We start from the raw sequence: 22,149 nt of genomic DNA on the forward strand, positions 1-22,149 counted from the left end.
TTATTTGATCTCAAGATGCTGAGTGAGGCTACTTGTGGTGTCAGCCTATGGGTTTATAAATCCTCATTAGCAATCCACCCTTGTTTGCCTCATTCTCAATCCTGGGAGGATGATCATACAGACTCTTACATATGGGTTTCCTTACCTGTGAGATTTCGGTTGGGTTCTGCTGATAAAATAGGTGGAGGAAAGAGGTAGGGGTACTATTTTGTATAAAAGCAAAAAATGGTACAACCATATAGGTCCCTTGCAATAAATGGAGCTTAGCTTCTAAGAAATCAGAGAACTAAGAACTAGGCACCATCTTTGAAAGTAGTTTCAAGTGGAGGTAAACACTCCAATGGGACTATCTGGGAAAATTAGTTTTTACTCCATTCTAAGAATTCAGTGAGACTCCAGGCTCTGAACCATTAATTGTGTAACTATTAGGAGACTATTAATTGTATAACTATTAGGAGCTTAGCTTAGCTCCACTCATGCCAAGGGACCTATGCAGTTGTACCATTTTAATATTTTATAACAAATATAAAAGATTTATACCTCTCCCTTCCACCTATTTCATCAGCAGAACACAACCAACCCCCCCCAGGCAAGAAAACCCACATATAAGAGTTTGTATGGTTATCCTCCCAGGATTGAGAAATAGGCAGAGAAGAGTGGACTGCTAATGAGGAGCGGTAGTCACACCTGGGAGTAGTCACGTCTTTGCACAATGGGTCTTATTGGGTGGCCTTTCCTTCATTGTTCCAACTCTTCTTCAGGCTCTGGGCTCCTTATTTGTTCCTTTGCTTCATGAAACACAGGCCCCTGACCAGCTGCACTGGGAGACCCTGAATGTCTCTTTAGCGCTGTATTCTTTTTAAAATCCTGTCTACTCTCTTTAAGTGCATACTTCATTCATTTTTTTTTCATAAAGGGCCTCTGTTTCCTTCTGGTAACCTGACTTATCAAGTGTTAATAAGTGACAAAATGTAGGCTAGAGTGGTAGTCATTCATAATGACAGCAATAGGTCCATAACACTGCTCAAATCCTTTATTTATTTGGTGTGCTGGTTAGGTCAGGGTTGGTTCCATCAAAATCATCGTAGCTTATTTCTTCTCAGATTGACATCAGAGCAGTTTGGAAAATATGATTTCTTGCATATTCAACCAAAAATGTCAAAAAGTTTTTGCCAAAAACTTTTAAGGATTGTGCTGCTGAATGTAGTTTGGTTGGAAGTCGTAACTGGGACAGTGGCACTGAGCAATACAGTGTGAGGAGGGTTGGTGAGAATTTGAGTAGTATTTTCAGTAGGTGCTGTGGGGGTTGCTGCTGATGTGGAGGCAGCAGGCTCTGGTGTTGAAGAGATGGGTACTATTGAAGAGGTGACTGTCATTGTATGTTTTGTGGATGTGTTGGAGGTTGCTGCTGTGGTGGTAGGCGGGTTTGTGGTGATTGTGGTATCTGCGGTGGTGGTATTTATTTGGGGTTTAGGGTTAGAGATGGGCTGGTAAATAGCAAGATAAAAAGGAATAGGAGGAAATGGGGGTTTTGATATCCTAAAAGGTCCTACATAGTAAGGTCTTAGTGGGAAATGTAGGTTTGGATAACTCGGAAAGAGTCGAGGTTGTCCAATAGGTTTCAAAGGAAAGAGTTGAGATAGAATGACCATTTGGCTAAACTGAGAAAAAGAAGATGGTGGAACTCGCCCTCGAACAAGGAGAAGAGAAAGTGGTGAATTAAATCTTGAGCCATAGGAAGGTGGGGGACTTAGTGGAACCCATCTTGGCTTGTAAGGTGGAGGTGGTGGCAGCTGGCCGGATAGATATGGTCTTCCAGGGAATCTTTGACTCTCACTGGGCTGTGGAGATAATAACAAAAGCAAAAAACAAAGTTTCTAAATTTGATCATTTAAAGTTCAAACATTAGGATATACTATGTATTTTAAGTCATAAGTCATATTTTATTGAGAAAATAAGTTAGATAAATAAGGAATAGAAAATTTCCTGTTCATTCTGGATGTGTGGGCAATCAAAGAAAAGTAGAATAATAATAAATGAGAAAAAACAACAACAAAAAATGGTAACCTTGCTATCTAACCTGTAGGTTTTATGGAGGGACCAAATCACCTTGATTGTGTGTAAGAAAAGACCACCTCTGAATGTAGTTTCAAGTGGAGGTAAATACCCCAGAGGGACTATCTGGGAAAATTCTTTCATACATCATTCTAAGAATTCAGTGAGATTCCAGATTCTGAACCATTAATTGTGTAACTATTATATGCAACACTTCTTTCTATGGACAAAGAGAAACAGATTTAAGATCCATCTAACATGAGTCTGAAATCTAGTGGAAGATACAACTCTCAAACGACAATGCAAAGCAATACAACAAAAGGCCTATGGAGCTAGTATACTATGCTGGTTAAAATGAAGATACTCGAGTCTGATTTCTAGAACCCCCTAGAGCCAGTCCTTCCATTGTTGCATGCTAGCTGGGTGACTTGCTTATGGTTAACTCTGCCTGTTTTCTCACTCCTCAACTGGTTCTAGAAATAGTTCTTACCATATATAGTGGTAGATAGGATTATATATAATCTGTGCAAAGTGTTTAGACATACTAAGGTAGAGTAAGGGCTCAATATAAATTTGAGTGATTTTGTACTCTATTGATAACAAGCATGGTAGCTTGTAGATGGTAGCAACTCAAGAAATAATTGATAAATATTGTAAAAAGTTATAGCAATTTGGAGGGAAATTTTAATTTTCATCAAAGAGAGAGGATTAATTGCCATGTAAAACTAGCATTTGAAATGAGGGTAAAATAACAGAGTTGAAATGAGGAGGAAGAAGCCAAATTAAAATAATATCATAAGCAAATGAACAAGGTCAAGAAAAATATAGGTTCTATTCTAGCAATCATCAGAAGACCAGTTTTCCTGAAACAAAAGCTTTAGGAAGGTGCAAGACTCTGGTCATTCTCCTACAACATTCAACTCTTTCCTGTCTCTGCCACATTGCCTTTGGAAACATCAAACTTTTGGATCAACTCTATGCAAACTACCTTCCATAGTCCTACTTTTATAGTGACAAACATTTCTGGAGAATGTCACAATCTGTAAAGAGAGCAACACTAGAGAACTATAGTGTCTATGTTTGTCTAGTGCATCAGCACTGCTAAATCATTGCCTCCCATTTTTTCTCAAAGGCTATCTTTTTAACATCTGTTCCTCACTTCTTCCTCTCTTGCTCCCCCTTACACCCATCAGAAGATGATCTTGCCCTCTATTTCACATAATTTAGGCCATCACGTGTGAGAACTTCACTTTCTTGTCCCATACTTATAAAACTCACAAATATCTTGCTGTTCTCTCTTCCTGTGTAAGACCAGTCTCTTCACGTGTGTTTTATATATACATCTTCTCTGTCCGTAGGGTCTTTCTTCTCTTAGTTATCACCTTTTATTCTCTCTTTCTAATCCCTGGCTGTATTCTTTCAGTCTATAATATTGATTGATATCTCATGTATTAAAGAATCTTTCTCAACCTAGGGTACCCCTGAAGCTTTCTTTACTAGCTTACCTCTCTCCATTCCTCACCAGATAGTGAGGAAGGCTGGTTTAGATTTTCTGTTTCCACTTCTCAGTTTCCATTTTATCCTGCTTACTGTCCCATCACACAACTGAATTTCTTACAAGGATCAGTGATGACTCAAGAATTCCAAGTCATTTCAGAGGTAGCCATAGGCATGTCTTTGTCACACGATCTGTGTATTTTATATCTACATCTTTTTCCTTCCCAGGGACTGTCCTGTCTTAGTTATCACCTTTTATTCTTGTAACATAAACATAAACACTCTTATTTGGGTTATTTCTTGGCTATTGACCTATGGACTTCTAAACCACTTGCTATACAGGATCTTAGAAGAAGGAAAATAAGCCAGGTTTATAAAATTCTCTTTCTTTTTGTAACTTGAAATAGGAAGTATTGAGATCTCCAATTAGAAGTAGGAACTAAAACGTGAACATTGTGAGATGAGAGGAGCCAGACAGAGGTTGGAGCATTAATAAGGGCCATGTGCAGACTCAGCTATAAGGACACAGGACTGTGAGTAAAGAGAGCACATCTCAGGGAGGGATCAGTGCAGAGAAGCAGGGATGTGTTGAGAAGCAGAGACTGGTCTTTAGGGCTGCCTGGTTTTGCTGTGTCAGTTCTAATTTATATTTATGCTTGCATTGACTTCCTTTTTGAAGGAAGGAAGAAAACATTTATTGAGAACTTGGCCTGGCATGTTTCTTACTTTAAGGAGAAAGGAAGTCAATGCAAGAATAAATATAAATTAGAACTGGCACCGCAAACTAAGGCAGCCCTAAAAATGCAGGAATAAATATTGTGAGAGGAAGCCTGTTCTTTGCAACAAAATGCAAAGCCTATAACACCATCCAGTCTCATCTTTTGCCACTTCTTTGTCCTTGTTCTGGCCATGCAGAACTAGTACTAGCTCTATCAACATAATGAGCTCTTTCTGGTAGTCCCTGTGCCTTCATAAGAGGATTCCTCTGGCTGAGAATGTTTCACTCCTGCCCTAATTTCCATTCACCTGGCAAGCTCTTCCTTCAAAATGTTTAAGTGGCTTCACTCCCCTCCTCCAATAATTTAATATGAAAATTACAAGAATTGTACAGAAAATATCTTTACACAATATAAAATAAGCCAAAAATTATATTTTTGTAAAGCTTTTATTGGAGACAAAACCAAACTATCACTCTGTTTTCACAGTGATAGTAATGATTTGTTTTGGTATTTTTCTTCACTCTTAGGCCATGTGCTGTTTTGCTGCTGTTGAAATAATTAACTGTATCTTCTTTAGCTTTGTGCCTCTAGTGTCTTAGTCAGTGCCTGGCATCTTTGTGAGTAATAAAGGGTATAAGGAATTAGAGGTAAGTAAGGTGTCTATTATTTTAGTTGCTTTAGCACTTCTATTATAATACTTACAGTCACTTATTGTATAGTGTAGTAATTATTAACTTCTTCAAACAAAAATGTCTCTGTACTGTTTATCAATCTGTCTCCAGTTTCTGGCACCTTGGAGGTTCTCAGTAAATTATTTTGTGTGTGTGACTGGGTCTTGCTCTTTCATTCAGGCTATAATGCAGTGGCGTGATCTCAGCTCATTGCAAACTTTTCCCCCCATACTCAGGCAGTCCTTCCACCTCAGTCTCCCAAGTAGCTGTGGCCACAGGAGTGCGCCACCATGGCTGGCTATTTTTTTTTTTTTGTATTTGTGGTGTAGATGGGGTCTTGTCATGTTGCCCAGGCTGGTCTTGAACTCCCAAGCTTAAGCAATCCACCTGCCTTGGCCTCCCAAACTGCTGGGGTTACAGGGTGTGAGCCACCATGCCTGGGCAGGTTCTTAGTAAATGTTTTTGAATAAATGAATGTAGACTTAAATGAAATTGAGATCTTAAGTCATGGTTGTTAACATTAATGAAGATATAGGGGCCAAGAGGAAAGAAATTAATTAAGTTTTAATCCTGTTGAGTTTGAAAAGTTATGGAAGTTTGTAGATGCAGATTGAAATCTCAGAGCTGGAGAAATAGATTTGGAAAGCACTATTGGGTCAACACAATAGGTAAGAAAGTAATAAAGAAGAAATGGCTGAAGACAGAAACTTGAATAAGAGGAAGCTGAGCAGCTAGTGAAGGAAAATGATGAATAGTCAAAGTCAGGAAGAAACCCAGATGGTACAGTGTCATGGAAGCTAAGTTCAAATTGAGCTTCACTGAGCTGCTCTCTGGACCCTAAGCAGAGACGGGGAGAAATCATGTGAAAAATTACACTTTACAGCAAATAGCTGACCTCTGATCTCCATTCTGATCATTTTTAGCTTTTCCTCTTCTCTTAACACAATTTTTCACTGTCTAGTTTCCCTCTTCCACTGGCCAAGGTGGTGAACTTTATAATCCTAGACAAATGATGAAAATGCCTTCTTAAGGAGGCCGAGTTAGGGCCTACATTTAGGGCTGATTACTTTCAGTAATGATAGGTTTAGTGGAAACAGAATACAAAACTGTCTATTTTGAGTTTTATTTTTCTCGTTTGTTAAGAGAGGATAATAATAACAACTGTCACACTGGATTTCTGGAGAGATTAAATAGTGTACTTTTATAATATACTTCTTGGCATATATTAACACTCCATAAGTGGTAGTTTTAATATTATTATGCAGCCCACCTATATTTAAATTTGATTGTATTTGCTCTAATGTATGGGTTCCAAGAGAGCAGATATTTTTAAACTTATTATTATTTATTTATAACACATTTAAAAAGCATAAGTGCAATTTTGTTACATAGATATATTGGTTAGTGGTCATGTCTGGGCTTTTAGGGTACCCATCACCTGAATAATATACATTGTACCCATTAAGTAATTTCTCATCATCCACCCCTTTCCACCCCCACCCTTCTGAATTTCCAAGGTCTATCAATCCATACGCTATAGTCCCCTTGTACACATTATTTGGTTCTGCTTATAGGTGACAATATTGGTATTTGTCTTTCTGTTTCTGAGTTTCTTCATATATAAGAAAAAGCAGAGATTTTTGCCTCATGTGTTTATTGTTAGTGTTCTAGAACATAGAGCTATTCTTGATACTGAGTAGGAGCTAAACATATGTAGTGGGTGAATAAATACATGATTTTATAGTAATGAAGTGAAGAAATAATTCAAAAAGTACTAGGACTGCTAAATTGTTTAGTTACAGGATTTATGTTTTCCAATTTTGATGTTTTAATTCTTGTTTATGTGTTAATTACCTAAAGTCTAATGTCTGGTGGTTAGATCTTTAATATGGTTTCTCACGAAATCTGAATAATAGCAATGGTTAAAACCAGCTTCTAAATCAGATTATTAAACATGCTTTGGATAACTTGCCCTTGTTCAAGTTCCTGAGAGAAGGCAGAAGATCTAGATTCCATCAGTTAAGTTGCCTTTTTAATGAATACACACCTTTTAAGCAGTTCTTTTTAGTGGTATTTATATTTTATTTTCTCCTTTGATGCCTAGACAATTTCATTTCTTCAGTACACATTATGTCTTGAAATGTATTTGGCATTATTCTCTTGTTTTGGATCTAGTGTATTGAGAAAAATGTAATTAGACAAATTGGGGGAGATTTCAAACTTTTCTGAAGTATATTAAGGAATTTTAGGTTTAATTGGCTTTAAAAATGCTAAATCTTTAACTCTTCAGTAGGAGTATACAATTCACCTGGTATGCATTATTAATACAAATAAATAGTTAGCTTAGAATTAGTTGAGAGTATTTGAGACCAATTAAAAGTGATATCTAATGAAGAATTTTCACTCTAAAATCTGCTTTCATTAGAAATCTCCACGAAATTTATAACTGTGTTCTAAATTAAATATAAATAATTTAAAAGCTTGTGGTATATCTAATAAGTTAACTATTTATAAATTCTTGAACAGAATTTGGTTAACATGAAATGGTATTGATTTTTCAATGTTATAATGAAAAATGAATAAATTTTTACTTTTTTGTACGAATTCATTGTTTGATAATCTTATATAATTTTTCCTAAAATGTTACATGTAAAATTTATTATTTTTTTAGTGTACAAACAATACTTCGGGTTTCAGTTTTCAAGGGCTCTATTCCCAATTGGTGTTTGTTGTTTGTTTGATTGTTTGGACACAGGGTCTCACTGTGTCACACAGGCTGGAGTGTAGCGGCATAATCACAGGTCACTGCAAATTCAAACTCCTGGGCTAAAGTAACCTTCCTGCCTCAGCCATCCGAGTGGCTAGGACCACAGGCATGTGCCACATGCTCAACCAATTTTCAAAAGTTTTTAATTTTTTTTTAAGGTCAGGGGTCTCGCTTTGTTGCTCAAGCTGCAGATTAGTGTGGTTTTAATGCTGGATTAATGAGTCAACAAAAGGTATGCCTAGGATTGGTAATAGCAGTCCAAAATAAAACTATCCCAAAATAAAATTATCAATAAAAGATAATGTGAACATTATCTTTCTTTGGTCTTGTAAGACCAGGAGTTGAAAGCCACACATTTTGAAGGGAACGCATTTTACTTAAGTTCAGGAATTTAAGAAAGATGGATTGCTTTTCTTCTCTTCCTCCTTCCTTCTTTCCTTCCTTTCTTTCCTTCAAATAAACATTTTTTTTAGACACTTGTTATAAACATTGGGCATATGCTGGTAAACTAAAAAAGGTCCTTGCCTTCATAGAGATTTTATTCTAATTAGGGGAAACAGACAAGAAACAAAAAGTGATAGATAGCATGTAAAGAAAGTGATGTGTGAGATCAAACAGTGATAAATCCTATAAAAGTAAACTGTTTAGGGGATAGAGAATGAATAGTGACAAAGTGGTCAAGACAAGGACTCTCTGAAAACGAAATTCTTGAAGAGACTAATTGAAGTTCAGGAAGAAAAGTGTGGATATTAAAGAGGAGAGCATTACAAAGAGAGGGTACATCAAATACCCTAAAATAAGGGTAAGGTTGGTAAGTTCAAGGATCAGTGAAACGTGCTGGTGCGTTTCTGGATGAAACCTGGAGTCAGTCAGAAATGAAATCAGAGTTAAGGTGTGGGGAGGTCCAAGCAGGGTCTTGTAGGTAGGAGTAAGGACTTTGTACCCCTGCCTTCTAAGTATTATGGAAAACATTAGAAGGTTTTGAAGAAAGGAGTGATATGGTAATATTTACTTTGGAAAAACATCCTTCTGGTTATTGTGTGGAGAATAAGCTACAGGAACAAGAGTGAAAGCAGGGAGACCAGTTATTGTTCCAACAGGTAGGAAGTGATGGTGGCTCGGCCTAGAATGCTAGCAGGAGTACGGTGAGAAAGGGTCATATTTAGATGATGGTGTGAAGGCAGAGTGGGCAAGATTTACTGAAGGAGTGGATCTGGGAGGTGACAGAGTCAAGGATGATTTCGTTTATTGACCTGAGTAACTGGATTTGTGGTTAGAGATGGAGACAGGGTAAGATGATGGTGTCTTGGGACACTCTGACATTTGGAGATCAGGAGGAGGAGATGTGTCTGGAGAAGGAGACCAACAAGGAGGGGTCATAAAAGTGTAAAAAAAAATTAGGAGAGTGGAGTTGTGCGGGAGTTCGAAAAATAAAAAACCGACTTTCAATAGGAGACTGATCATGTCAAATACAATTTAGATGTCATTATCATGGGAACAGAAAGCTGACCATTATGCATGGCCATTTGGAGTACAATTTGACAAGGGTAGTTTAATCCAAATGATGTGGAGTAGTTTAAGACAGAGCAGGAAAAGTGAAGATGTGCAGAGGTAGCTTTTTTAAACAGACTATAATGGGAGCCACTGGAGAATGAAAACAAACATATAGATGATATTACCTCATATTTATGTGGCAGTAGGAACAATCAATAGAGAGAAGGAAAAATTGCTGACGTAGGATGTTTAGATTTAGGGTAGATAATTGCAGGCACCTCCTTGCATAGGGGAGAGGTAGGGTCTAGTTTACGAGTTCAGGGTTGGTCTTAGAACACATTGGGGTGATTTTAGTTCATCCCAGGTAATAGAAGAAAAGGCAGAAGATAGGCAAATAGATTGAGGCAAGTTAAAATTTGTTTCTCATTCACAAGTTGTGTGAATCTGGGTAAGTTATGTAACCTCTCTGTTACTTTTCTCATCTTTAAAAGAGAGAAAGTAACAATGTCTACCACATGATGTTCTTTAGAAAAAATAATTAAAATGACAATTTAGCTTAGTATTTTACATGCATACAGTTTCAGTGAAACATATTTTTTGTAAACTCATGAATAATGTTGGGTTAATTTTATGATTATTTTGTAAATGAAGTATCAGGTTTTTACATGCCATATTGCTTTGTTCAGTGTCTCTGTAGACCAGGAGTTGGCAAACTAAGGCTGTGGGCCAAATGTAATTTGGCTGTTTGGCAAATAAAGTTTTGCTGGAACATAGCCATGCCCATTTGTTTAATGTAGTTGCTTTCAAGCGACCTCGGCCAAGTTGACCACTCATTATAGGCCCACAGAAGCCTACAATATTTGCTATCAGGCTCTTTTCAGAAAAAGTTTGTCAACTCCTGCTTTGGCTATTTTTACCAATCTATCCTGTGTCCTCTGAGCATCGTATACCTCTTGAAGTTAGAGGTCATGTTTATCAGTGTTTGCATCCTTGCACTCTGTATAGGTGACATTAAGTAAATATTTATGTATGCTGTTTGGATAATTTAGAAGTTTCATTTTTGTCCTGCAAATTATTATGGATGATGGAAGTAAGATTGTGTGGGAAGAGACGTCATCTTTCTAAGGTTGTGTACTGACTTCATGTACTCAAGTTTGCATATCACTCAGAGTAAAACCAAGGCTCTGCAAAAGCCCATGAGACCTGATGCAGCCTTACCCTCCTCTACCTCTCTAGTCTTACCTCCTACTACTCTCTTCCCATCTCGCTCTCTACCAACCATGCTAACCCCCTTATTCTTAACACTAGGCAAGTGTACCCTACTCCAGTATTTGAAACTTCCTGTTTCCTCTGCTTGCATGGTTAGCTTTTTCACCTCTTCCAGGTCTTTAGTCAAATGTCATTTTCCACTGGGCTACCCTTTCTTAAATCACATCTTTGTTCTACCTCCTCCCCAAATTCCTTCTTCCCAAATTTTCTGCATTACATAGTTATTTTGTTTATGGCTTGTCTTCCCCAAGTAGAATAGAAGCTCCATGAGGTCAGGAACATTTTGTCTGTTCTGTTCACTGCTGTTTACCCAACGTCTAGAATAGTGCCTGGTAAATATTAAGTGCTCAGTAAGTATTTTGTGTTGAATGAGTTACTAGACTTGCTGATAGGCAGAAATTTCTCTTACTTGATTTCAGAATGCCATTTCTTTCCTTGCACAAGGCAAGGAGCATAAGGCTTTTCCCATGACAACATTTGAGGCAGACTCCAGCATTTGAACAAACTCCGAAGAAGTCTTCAATCTTTCTGTTTGATTTCTCAGTAGACTAGGGCCTTGCTACTCAACATGTTATTTGTGGACCAGCAGATCAGCATCAGCATCACCTGGGGGCTTAGTAGAAATGTAGACTCTAGGGGCTCAGGCAGACCTACTGGACCAGTGTCTGAAGTGCTACAAAATCCCCAGATAATTTGTGTCCCTGATGGGATTTTTAGAGTTTGTAGAGTTTTGAGAACGACTGTCTGTCTTAGGTTGTTTGATAATCGCTTATCATTGGTTTAGTTCAGGCTAAAGGTTTTGCTTCACTTTTGGTAATTATTTTATCATAATCTTATTTTACTTTTTAAAAACTTCTATCTATTTCCCATTCTCAGGGATTAGAAACTGACAGACTGACAGTTTAACCATAGCAGTTTAGTGAACAGATTGTGCTGCAAACAAAGGCTTCTCTTGCTAGGGATGGCAGGTGTTGGCAAAAATGCTGTCCTCCATCTTGTGAGCATGGCAGACATCCTTGTCAATCATGAGATGCTTTACCTTTGATCTTACACTTGGCCTAGAATCCATCCCTGTGTCATCCTTTATGTAGCCTATCCAATGGCATGAATGAACAGGTAAGACTCTGAAACCTCTTTGTTATTCCTTCGTGTCAGCTACCCAAAGGCTCATTCACCCACTGCTGCATTCCCATAACACTTATTGAGGTTTTATCTCATGTTCAGCTCTGTGCTATATAAAGGAGCATCTCAAATATTTCCTGTGTTTTTTGAGGTTTGGGGTAAAACTGTGCTCCATAGTACAGTATAAATATATGAATATGAACCGTTATTTTTAATTTAACTCCTAGCTAATCTCTACCTCATAAAAGTAATCTGATATATTGAAAGTTCTAGATGCTAAGTACAATAAAGTTTCTTGATTTAGGCTAACACCTAAGATTGTTGTTAAGATTTAACAATTCATGAGGCAATGAATAGAGCAAAAAATTTTTGCTAGAGTGACATTAAAAAATTATGTCCTATGATTCTTGTTTTCTTATGTCCAGTAATATTTAATTCTAATGAGAAAATTTATGTATTAAACTAACTTTCTTCAGGACATGGAATCATCTGCCTCATATAAATGGTATTATATACTCTTTCAAGTTAAAGAAAAATTTAAGTTGCATTTGTCTTGCAATTCAGGCTTCTGGAATAAAACTATGCCATTAATTCACATGACTCCTACAGATGGATGTTTTATGTAAAGCTCTTCAGAAGTTGCCTATTGTCACTATGAAATACTGAACTTGAGAAGTAAATTTCAAGAAAATTTATTCAAGTGGTCTCAGACTTCTGCATAAGAATATTCTAGAATGCAGGTTTCCAGGCCCCAAGATCAGCTATTCTTTTTTTCTCAGGTCTGAGATAGGGATTGGAAATAAGCATTTTTAATAAGTGAAATCAGATGTTTCTGATATAGGTATCTCATGGAGTACAATACTCTTCTATTTCAACCTCAGAATTTTTATAAAAATGTCATTAAATATCACTAAATGCTTCAGAACAATACAAATGTCATTAAATATCACTAATGATATTTATACAAATGTCATTAAGTGTCACTAAATGCTTTAGAACAATAATGCTACTTTATCTGCTTGTGCCATTGCTAGGGTCTATTGACATTTATTTGTTCACTGTGTAACATAGACTGATTCAGAAATAGTTTCTTTTAGGTAGGTACTATACTATGAAAAGAAGACGTAATCTATGAACATCCCAATTTGGAATTCAACTTTGGTATTTCCATGTCAGCACCACTAGGCCCAACACATAGTGGGTTGTCAGGAATTATGAAGAAATGAGACAAACAGAGCTCTTTGTCTTCTGTCAAGCCTATCCAACCCCAACATTTACTAGGGAAACTGATCTTACTCTGAAATTCGTATTATGCTAGTGATATTTTTGGCTATGACACTTATCACTTGTTACTTTGCATTATATATTTTTGGATCTCCTATAGAGCTTTAACAAATGCTTTTCAAAAGTTTGAATTAGTGTAAGTGCTTGTTGAGAGAGTGACTTTTCTTTTTCTGTTTTTATTGTTTTCCCAAGTGAGTAGCACTTTACTTTCCAGTGTGTTAAAAAGGAATATTTTAGCCATAACCAATGTATTTTGAGACATCATAAAGGCTTTTTGGTTTTAGTTTTTACAAATATTTCATTTAAAAAACTATTGTGGAGGGGACTCAAGATGGCGCTGTGAGAACAACCCAGGATTGGAGCCCGCGTTGAATTCGCAAACGGTGAGTCAGTGCTGCATTTCCAGACTGATCTTTGTTGCCCACAGAACGGGGAAACTCCCAAGTATAAAAAGACACGGGACGCCAGGCAGTAGGTCTGCCTGGCGAAGCCGGCAGCTGGGGCGGCGGCGGCCGGCCCTACCCAGCAATCCCCACAGGGCGCGCTTGTCCGGGTGCCTTGTTGAACCGGCAACCTGAGACTTGAGAGGGCTGGACTTGAGACTGAACGAGACTTCCACAGTAGCCCAGCCCAGGGGATTGCAGGGACAGATCGCTTGGGATACCCAGTGGGACGAACAAAACCGCGATTTCAAACTATCCCGGGCAGACGGTCCGAGACGCTCTGTGGGGGAGGGGCGTCCACCACTACGGAGGCAACCTGCCCCAACTGATATACACGCCCACTGCTGAGGCAGCCAGCCGTTGCCGAGGCAACCCGCCCCAACTGAGATACACGCCCACTGCTGACGCAGCCAGCCGTTGCCGAGGCAACCCGCCCCAACTGAGATACACGCCCACTGCTGACGCAGCCAGCCGTTGCCGAGGCAACCCACCCCACCTGAGATACACGCCCACTGCTGACGCAGCCTGCCGTTGCTGAGGCAACACGCTACAACAAAGAGACTCCGCCGCAGGGCGTGGCGGAGACCACAGCAGAGCCGGCAGGAACAGCGCGAATCACACAACAGCAGGGCGGAGCCTCGGCAGCCAAACAGTGGCTAGTCTGCCTTTGAGCTGGGCAGGACACCTGATCGGACATCCAAAAATAAAGCCCAAACCCCTCAACACAGAGCATTTGAGAAAAAAAAAAGGGTTGTTTAATGAGCTGTGTTGCAGCAGAATCAAACATAGCAGCCTAACAGCCCTGAATGAACAACAGAGTGCACAGCTCAGCAATTAAACCCCTATAAAGTACAAACTGTCTCCTCAAGCAGCTCCCTGACCCCTCTATATCCAAAAGACTGTCATTAGGCAGGCATCATCCTGGGACAAAGAGAGCAGAAAAAGAAACTGGTAGCATCCCTCGCTGTGCCACGGCTACTAGAGGTGCACCCCAGACAAGCAGGGTCTAGAGCGGACCTCAACAGTCATACAGCGAAGGGGCTAGACTGGTAGAAGGAAAACCAAGTAACAGAAATACTTCATCATCAACATTCTGGGTGTCCACTCAGAGACCCAAACGAAAAGTCAGCAACTACGCAGACGACCAGCGGACAAATCCACAAAGATGGGAAGAAACCAGCGCAAAAAGGAGGAAAACACCCGAAACCAGAACACATCGCCTCCTAGAAAGGACCAAAACTCCTCACCAGCAAGGGAACAAAGCTGGACGGAGAATGACTGTGACGAAATGACGGAATTAGACTTCAGAAGATGGATAATGAGAAACTTTTGTGAGCTAAAAGATCATGTATTAAATCAATGCAAAGAAACTAAGAACCTTGAAAAAAGATTTGAAAAAAGATTCGAGGAAATGATAACAAGAATGGATACCTTAGAGAGGAATATGAATGAATTAAAGGAGCTGAAAAACACAATACGAGAACTTCGCGAAGCAAACGCAAGTTTCAATAGCCGAATTGACCAAGCAGAAGAAAGAATATCTGAAGTTGAAGACCAACTCAATGAAATAAAACGAGAAACCAAGATCAGAGAAAAAAGCGCAAAAAGGAATGAACAAAGTCTCCAAGAAATGTGGGACTATGTGAAAAGACCTAACCTACGTTTGATAGGTGTACCAGAAGGGGACGAAGAGAATGAATCCCAGCTGGAAAATACTCTTCAGGACATCATCCAGGAAAATTTCCCCCACCTAGCAAGACAAGCCAACACTCAATTGCAGGAAATACAGAGAACACCACAAAGATATTCCGCAAGAAGAGCAACCCCAAGGCACATAATCGTCAGATTCAACAGGGTTGAAATAAAGGAGAGAATACTAAGGGCAGCCAGAGAGAAAGGTCTGGTCACCCACAAAGGGAAGCCCATCAGACTCACAGCAGATCTCTCGGCAGAAACACTACAAGCCAGAAGAGAGTGGGGGCCAATATTCAACATTCTTAAAGAAAAGAACTTTCAACCCAGAATTTCATATCCAGCCAAACTGAGCTTCAGAAGTGAAGGAAGAATAAAATCCTTTGCGAACAAGCAAGTACTCAGAGATTTTGTCACCACCAGGCCTGCTTTACAAGAGCTCCTAAAAGAGGCACTACACATAGAAAGGATCAATCAGTACCAGCCATTCCAAAATCACACTGAATGCTAAAGAGCTTCAACATAATGAAGAATCTACAACAACTAACAGGCAAAACAGCCACTTAGAATCAAAATGGCAGTATCAAATTCACACATAACAATATTAACCCTAAATGTAAATGGACTAAATGCACCAATCAAAAGACACAGACTGGCAAATTGGATAAAAATCCAAAACCCATCAGTGTGCTGTATACAGGAAACCCATCTCACATGCAAGGATACACAAAGGCTCAAAATAAAGGGATGGAAGAAGATTTACCAAGCTAATGGAAAGCAAAAAAAAGCAGGAGTTGCAATTCTCATCTCTGATAAAATAGACTTTAAAGCAACAAAGATCAAAAGAGACAAAGAAGGCCATTACATAATGGTAAAAGGATCGATACAACAAGAAGAGCTAACGATCCTAAACATATATGGACCCAACACAGGAGCACCCAGATACATAAGGCAAGTTCTTAATGACTTACAGAAGGACTTAGACTCCCACACAATAATAGTGGGAGACTTTAACACTCCACTGTCAATACTAGACAGATCAACCAGACAGAAAATCAACAAGGATACCCAGGGCTTGAACTCAGACCTGGAGCAAGCAAACCTGGTGGACATTTACAGAACTCTCCACCCCAAATCCACAGAATACACATTCTTCTCAGCACCACATTACACCTACTCTAAAATTGACCACATAATTGGAAGTAAAGCACTGCTCAACAAATGCAAAACAACTGAAATCATAACAAACAGCCTCTCAGACCATAGTGCAATCAAGTTAGAACTCAGAATTCAGAAACAGACCCAGAACCGCACAGCTTCATGGAAACTGAACAACTGGCTCTTGAATGTTGACTGGGTAAACAACGAAATGAAGGCAGAAATAAAGAAGTTCTTCGAAACCAATGAGAATGAAGACACAACGTGCCAGAACCTCTGGGACACATTTAAAGCAGTCTCTAGAGGAAAGTATATAGCAATAAGTGCCCATATGAGGAGAATGGAGAGATCCAAAATTGACACCCTATCGTCAAAATTGAAAGAGCTAGAGGAGCAAGATCAAAATAACTCAAAACCCAGCAGAAGACAAGAAATTACTAAGATCAGAGCTGAGCTGAAGGAGATTGAGACACGAAAAACCCTTCAAAAAATCAATAAATCCAAGAGCTGGTTTTTTGAAAAGATCAACAAAATAGACAGACCACTAGCCAGATTGATTAAAAAGAAAAGAGAGAACAACCAAATAGATGCAATAAAAAATGATAAAGGGGAAATCACCACAGATTCCACAGAAATTCAAACCATCATCAGAGAATATTACAAACAACTCTATGCACATAAACTAGTAAACCTGGAAGAAATGGATAAATTCCTGGACTCCTGTGTCCTCCCAAGCCTAAACCAGGAGGAAGCTGGAACTATGAATAGACCAATAACAAGGTCTGAAGTTGAGGCAGCAATTAAGAGCCTACCTCACAAAAAAAGCCCAGGTCCAGATGGGTTCACAGCCGAATTCTACCAGACACACAAGGAGGAGCTGGTACCATTCCTTCTAAAACTATTTCAAACAATCCAAACAGAGGGAATCCTTCCCAAATCATTTTATGAGACCAACATCATCCTGATACCAAAACCCGGCAGAGACCCAACGAGAAAAGAAAACTTCAGGCCAATATCCATGATGAACATAGATGCAAAAATCTTCAATAAAATATTGGCAAGCCGATTGCAACAGCAAATCAAAAAACTTATTCATCATGATCAAGTAGGATTCATCCCAGGGATGCAAGGCTGGTTCAACATACGCAAGTCTATCAACGTAATTCACCACATAAACAGAACCAAAAATAAAAACCACATGATTATCTCAATTGACGCAGAGAAGGCATTTGACAAAATTCAACAGCCCTTTATGCTAAAAACCCTCAATAAACTCGGTATCGATGGAACGTATCTCAAAGTAATAAAAGCTATTTATCACAAACCAACAGCCAATATCATACTGAATGGGCAAAAACTGGAAGCATTCCCTTTGAAATCTGGTACTAGACAAGGATGCCCTCTCTCACCACTCCTATTCAATATAGTACTGGAAGTTCTAGCCAGAGCAATCAGGCAAGAAAAAGAAATAAAGGGTATTCAAATAGGAAAGGTGGAAGCCAAATTGTCTCTATTTGCAGACGACATGATAGTATACCTAGAAGACCCCATCGCCTCAGCCCAAAAACTCCTGAAACTGATAAACAACTTCAGCAAAGTCTCAGGATATAAAATCAATGTGCAAAAATCACAAGCATTCCTATACACCAATAACAGACTTAAAGAAAGCCAAATTAAGAGCGAACTGCCATTCGCAATTGCTACAAAAAGAATAAAATACCTTGGAATACAACTCACAAGGAACGTAAGGGACCTCTTCAAGGAGAACTACAAACCACTGCTCAACGAAATCAGAGAGGACACAAACAGATGGAGAAACATTCCATGTTCATGGTTAGGAAGAATTAATATCGTGAAAATGGCTATACTGCCCAAAGTAATTTACAGAATCAACGCTATCCCCATCAAGCTACCATTGACTTTCTTCACAGAACTGGAAAAAACCACCATGAACTTCATATGGAACCAAAAGAGAGCCCGCATAGCCAAGTCAATTCTAAGCAAAAAGAACACAGCGGGGGGCATCACACTACCGGATTTCAAACTATACTACAAGGCTACAGTAATCAAAACAGCATGGTACTGGTACCAAAACAGAGATATAGACCAATGGAACAAAACAGAGGCACCGGAGGCAACACAACATACATACAACTATACAATCTTTGATAAACCTGACAAAAATAAGCAATGGGGCAAGGATTCCATGTTTAACAAATGGTGTTGGGAAAACTGGCTAGCCATGTGCAGAAAGCAGAAACTGGACCCCTTCCTGACACCTTACACTAAAATTAACTCCAGATGGATTAAAGACTTAAACATAAGACCTGGCACCATAAAAACCCTAGAAGGAAATCTAGGCAAAACTATCCAGGACATAGGAGTAGGCAAGGACTTCATGAACAAAACACCAAGAGCATTGGCAACAAAAGCCAAAATAGACAAATGGGACCTAATGAAACTCCACAGCTTCTGCACGGCAAAAGAAACAGTCACTAGAGTGGATCAGCAACCAACAGAATGGGAAAAAATTTTCGCAGTCTACCCATCTGACAAAGGGCTGATATCCAGAATTTACAAACAACTCAAGCAGATTTACAGGAAAAAAACAAACAAGCCCATTCAAAAGTGGGCAAAGGATATGAACAGATACTTTACGAAAGAAGACATATATGAGGCCAACAATCATATGAAAAAATGCTCATCGTCACTGGTCATCAGAGAGATGCAAATCAAAACCACATTGAGATACCATCTCACGCCAGTTAGAATGGCGATCATTAAAAAATCTGGAGACAACAGATGCTGGAGAGGATGTGGAGAAAAAGGAACACTTTTACACTGTTGGTGGGAGTGTAAATTAGTCCAACCATTGTGGAAGACAGTGTGGCGATTCCTCAAGGCCTTAGAAATAGAAATTCCATTTGACCCAGCAATCCCATTACTGGGTATATATCCAAAAGACTATAAATCGTTCTACTATAAGGACACATGCACACGAATGTTCATTGCAGCACTGTTTACGTTAGCAAAGACCTGGAATCAACCCAAATGCCCATTGATGATAGACTGGATTGGGAAAATGTGGCACATATACACCATGGAATATTCTGCAGCAATCAGAAATGATGAGTTCGTGTCATTTGTAGGGACATGGATGAATCTGGAGAACATCATCCTCAGCAAACTGACACAAGAACAGAAAATGAAACACCGCATATTCTCACTCATAGGTGGGTGATGAAAAATGAGAACACATGGACACAGAAAGGGGAGTACTAAACACTGGGGTCTATTGGGGGGAAAAGGGGAGGGCCAGTGGGAGGGGGAGGTGGGGAGGGATAGCCTGGGGAGAAATGCCAAATGTGGGTGAAGGGGAGAAGAAAAGCAAAGCACACTGCCATGTGTGTACCTACGCAACTGTCTTGCATGCTCTGCTCATGTACCCCAAAACCTATAATCCAATAAAAAATTAAAAAAAAAAAAATAAAAAATAAAAAACTATTGTACAGTCAGCAATCCTTGCATTGATATATCATGTTGTCTTTGTAGAAAATTTATCATGAAGGTCCAATTATATACTTTCTCATTTCCTACAGCTTTAAAACACTTAGTAAGCTTAAATTATATTTTTTCTGACAATTCGATGATAGTTCTTTTGAAAAAGAAATAAAAAGAAAGAGATGTTTCTAGATAAGAGCTAGTTCTCTCAGATACGACCTGTCCTGTGCCTTCTTCCTGCAGTCCCCTGTCCCTTCATGCTTAGCAACCACTGAGTAGATGGTTAGTCATATGTGAGAAAGGAAAAGCAAAGTAAGAACAAGTCTATAACGATCAACAGCTTGACGCTGAATTTTTATATACAGGACAAAATTGTTGGTATCAAAAGTTTCTTTGCAGTCATGATTAACAAGAAATACAACAAGAACCTTTAGAATTGAGGGAACTTACCGTGAAACATGAAGTAAGAGCCAACAGGCCCAAGAGAAAAGTTAATTTCATTCTTTAAAGTTGCTCCTAAAAACGGGCCAAGGATTGTCCATGGTTAGTCAAATTAATCAATAGTGTTTTTCAAAATAATAAATTTAAAGCATTTTAACACTTGTTATGTAATAAGATGAAGAAAGACCAACATAACCTTTAAAGATGTGTTTGATGTTTTGGGGAAAGGAAACAGCATAGATGCACAGCAATAATGTCATGTTGGCAATTTTTCAAAATAAAAAATGGTGGTACTTTATAAAAGGTAATTTTCAGATAAATATTGAAAGTACATTTTAACATTAAAGCATTTTTGGAAATTCCTTGTTACCTTTAGTGGTGACTACTTTGGAACATAACTAATTAGGTATACTTTTAGTATATTTACTTAAAATTAGTCAAAACTTAGAGATTTCTATAGATTTGTGACCTAAATACTGTTAATGTGATAGGACTATTGTAAAAAATAACTTCTTAATACAATTATTGTGTTATTATTATTAGATCTGTCTCAAGCAAAAAACTGTGTAATGTGTATTTTTTCTTTAACATCACTGTACTGAAGTATTATTGCCTTGATATGATTTTTTCCAATTTATTCCAAAAGTCAATTATTGTCTATCAGTGTGTGAATTAGAAAAAAAAAGTTTTTGTCCTTAATTTGTTTATAATTTTCAATGAAATACAGTAAGTACATGGCACCCTGTGTTCTGGGAAGGCAAAATTCAAGCACATAGGCTGACAGATTGTCCTGGGGTCCATGTGATATCTGTCATTTGCATTAGCCTTATGTCTAAGACAGATCCTACAGTTTATGTGCTTGTGTCTATCCTTTAAAATAGCTTTTTGTGATATATGTTCATAAAAGCAGCTTAGCAATACATAAGAAACCCGACTCAAGAACAACAGAAATGCAAATCTATCTTATATATCTTTTTAAGACTCTTCTACTCATGATTGACTTTAGAAACCATAAGATACAGCAGTGGAAAAAGTCAATAGATTGTGAAATTGGATAATTTCACAACTGGATAATTGTGCAACTAATCAATGTGATGCTCTTGACACTTTTTCAGGAATGCTAAGGCTTGACAATCTTTACCACTGGCAACGATTTTTTTGTTTAAAACACATCTGAGGCCAGGTGCGGTGGCTCACATTTGTAATCCCAGCACTTTGGGAGGCCAAGGCGGGCAGATCATGAGGTCAAAAGATCAAGACCATTCTGGCTAACATGGTGAAAACCCATCTCTACTAAAAGTTCAAAAAGTTAGCCTGGTGTGGTGGCATGTGCCTGTATCCCAACTACTTGGGAGGCTGAGGCACAAGAATTGCTTGAACCCAGGAGGTAGAGGTTGCAGTGAGCAGAGATCACACGCACTCCAGCCAGGGCGACAGAGCAAGACTCTGTCTCAAAACAAAAACAAAAACAAAACAAAAAACAAAAACCCACATCTGAGATTTTTAGGTAGCATAGCTATTTCCATTAAAACCCTTGAGGATGATATTCTTGAGAATATGAGCAAAAGCTAGAGGTCCAAAGTGAAAGTTTTTACATCTATATTTCTAAAAACCTACCTTGGTAGAAGATTCTTCTTTGGAACAAGCTACTGCTTAATCTTACGCTTTCCAGATACTCAATTTAGGTAGTCACTATTTAAAAGTCCCAGAAGAGAAAGAACTTTGATAGAAGGCCTTTCTTCTTAAATACCTCTGTCTGGATTTTTATTGGAGTTAAGAGAAAGGTTGAGAGAGGGTAAAAGTTCTGTATTGATGTTCTTTACTGAAACAAAGAAATAATAGTTGCAGTTGCCAGTTTGGCAGCTTCATCTACAGAACTGTGATCCAATCACTTTTCTAGCAGGCCCTGGGGCAGCACACACAATGCTGAGTGCAGTAGTTTTTAAACTTGGCTGCACATCGCAATTATCTGGGAAACTTCAAAAAAAATTCCAATTCTCAGACCTTACCCCAGACAAATTTATCAAAAGTTAGGG

At 38.6% G+C, this 22,149-nt stretch overlaps 1 protein-coding gene across 1 annotated transcript; it reads right to left on the minus strand.

Moving 5' to 3' along the window:
- Positions 1-1,011: 1,011 nt before the first annotated feature.
- On the minus strand, positions 1,012-21,831 carry OPRPN (opiorphin prepropeptide). Its single transcript, XM_008993216.5, has 3 exons — positions 21,731-21,831; positions 20,123-20,188; positions 1,012-1,841 (listed from the first exon to the last, which is right to left on the minus strand). The coding sequence occupies exons 2-3, from the start codon at positions 20,171-20,173 to the stop codon at positions 1,146-1,148; spliced, it is 747 nt and encodes a 248-aa protein (XP_008991464.3). The 5' UTR covers positions 20,174-20,188; positions 21,731-21,831; the 3' UTR covers positions 1,012-1,145.
- Between the last annotated feature and the right edge of the window lie 318 nt (positions 21,832-22,149).

Source organism: Callithrix jacchus, chromosome 3 (genome assembly GCF_049354715.1).
Source record: "Callithrix jacchus isolate 240 chromosome 3, calJac240_pri, whole genome shotgun sequence".
In the NCBI taxonomy this organism is placed as follows: Eukaryota; Metazoa; Chordata; class Mammalia; order Primates; family Cebidae; genus Callithrix; species Callithrix jacchus.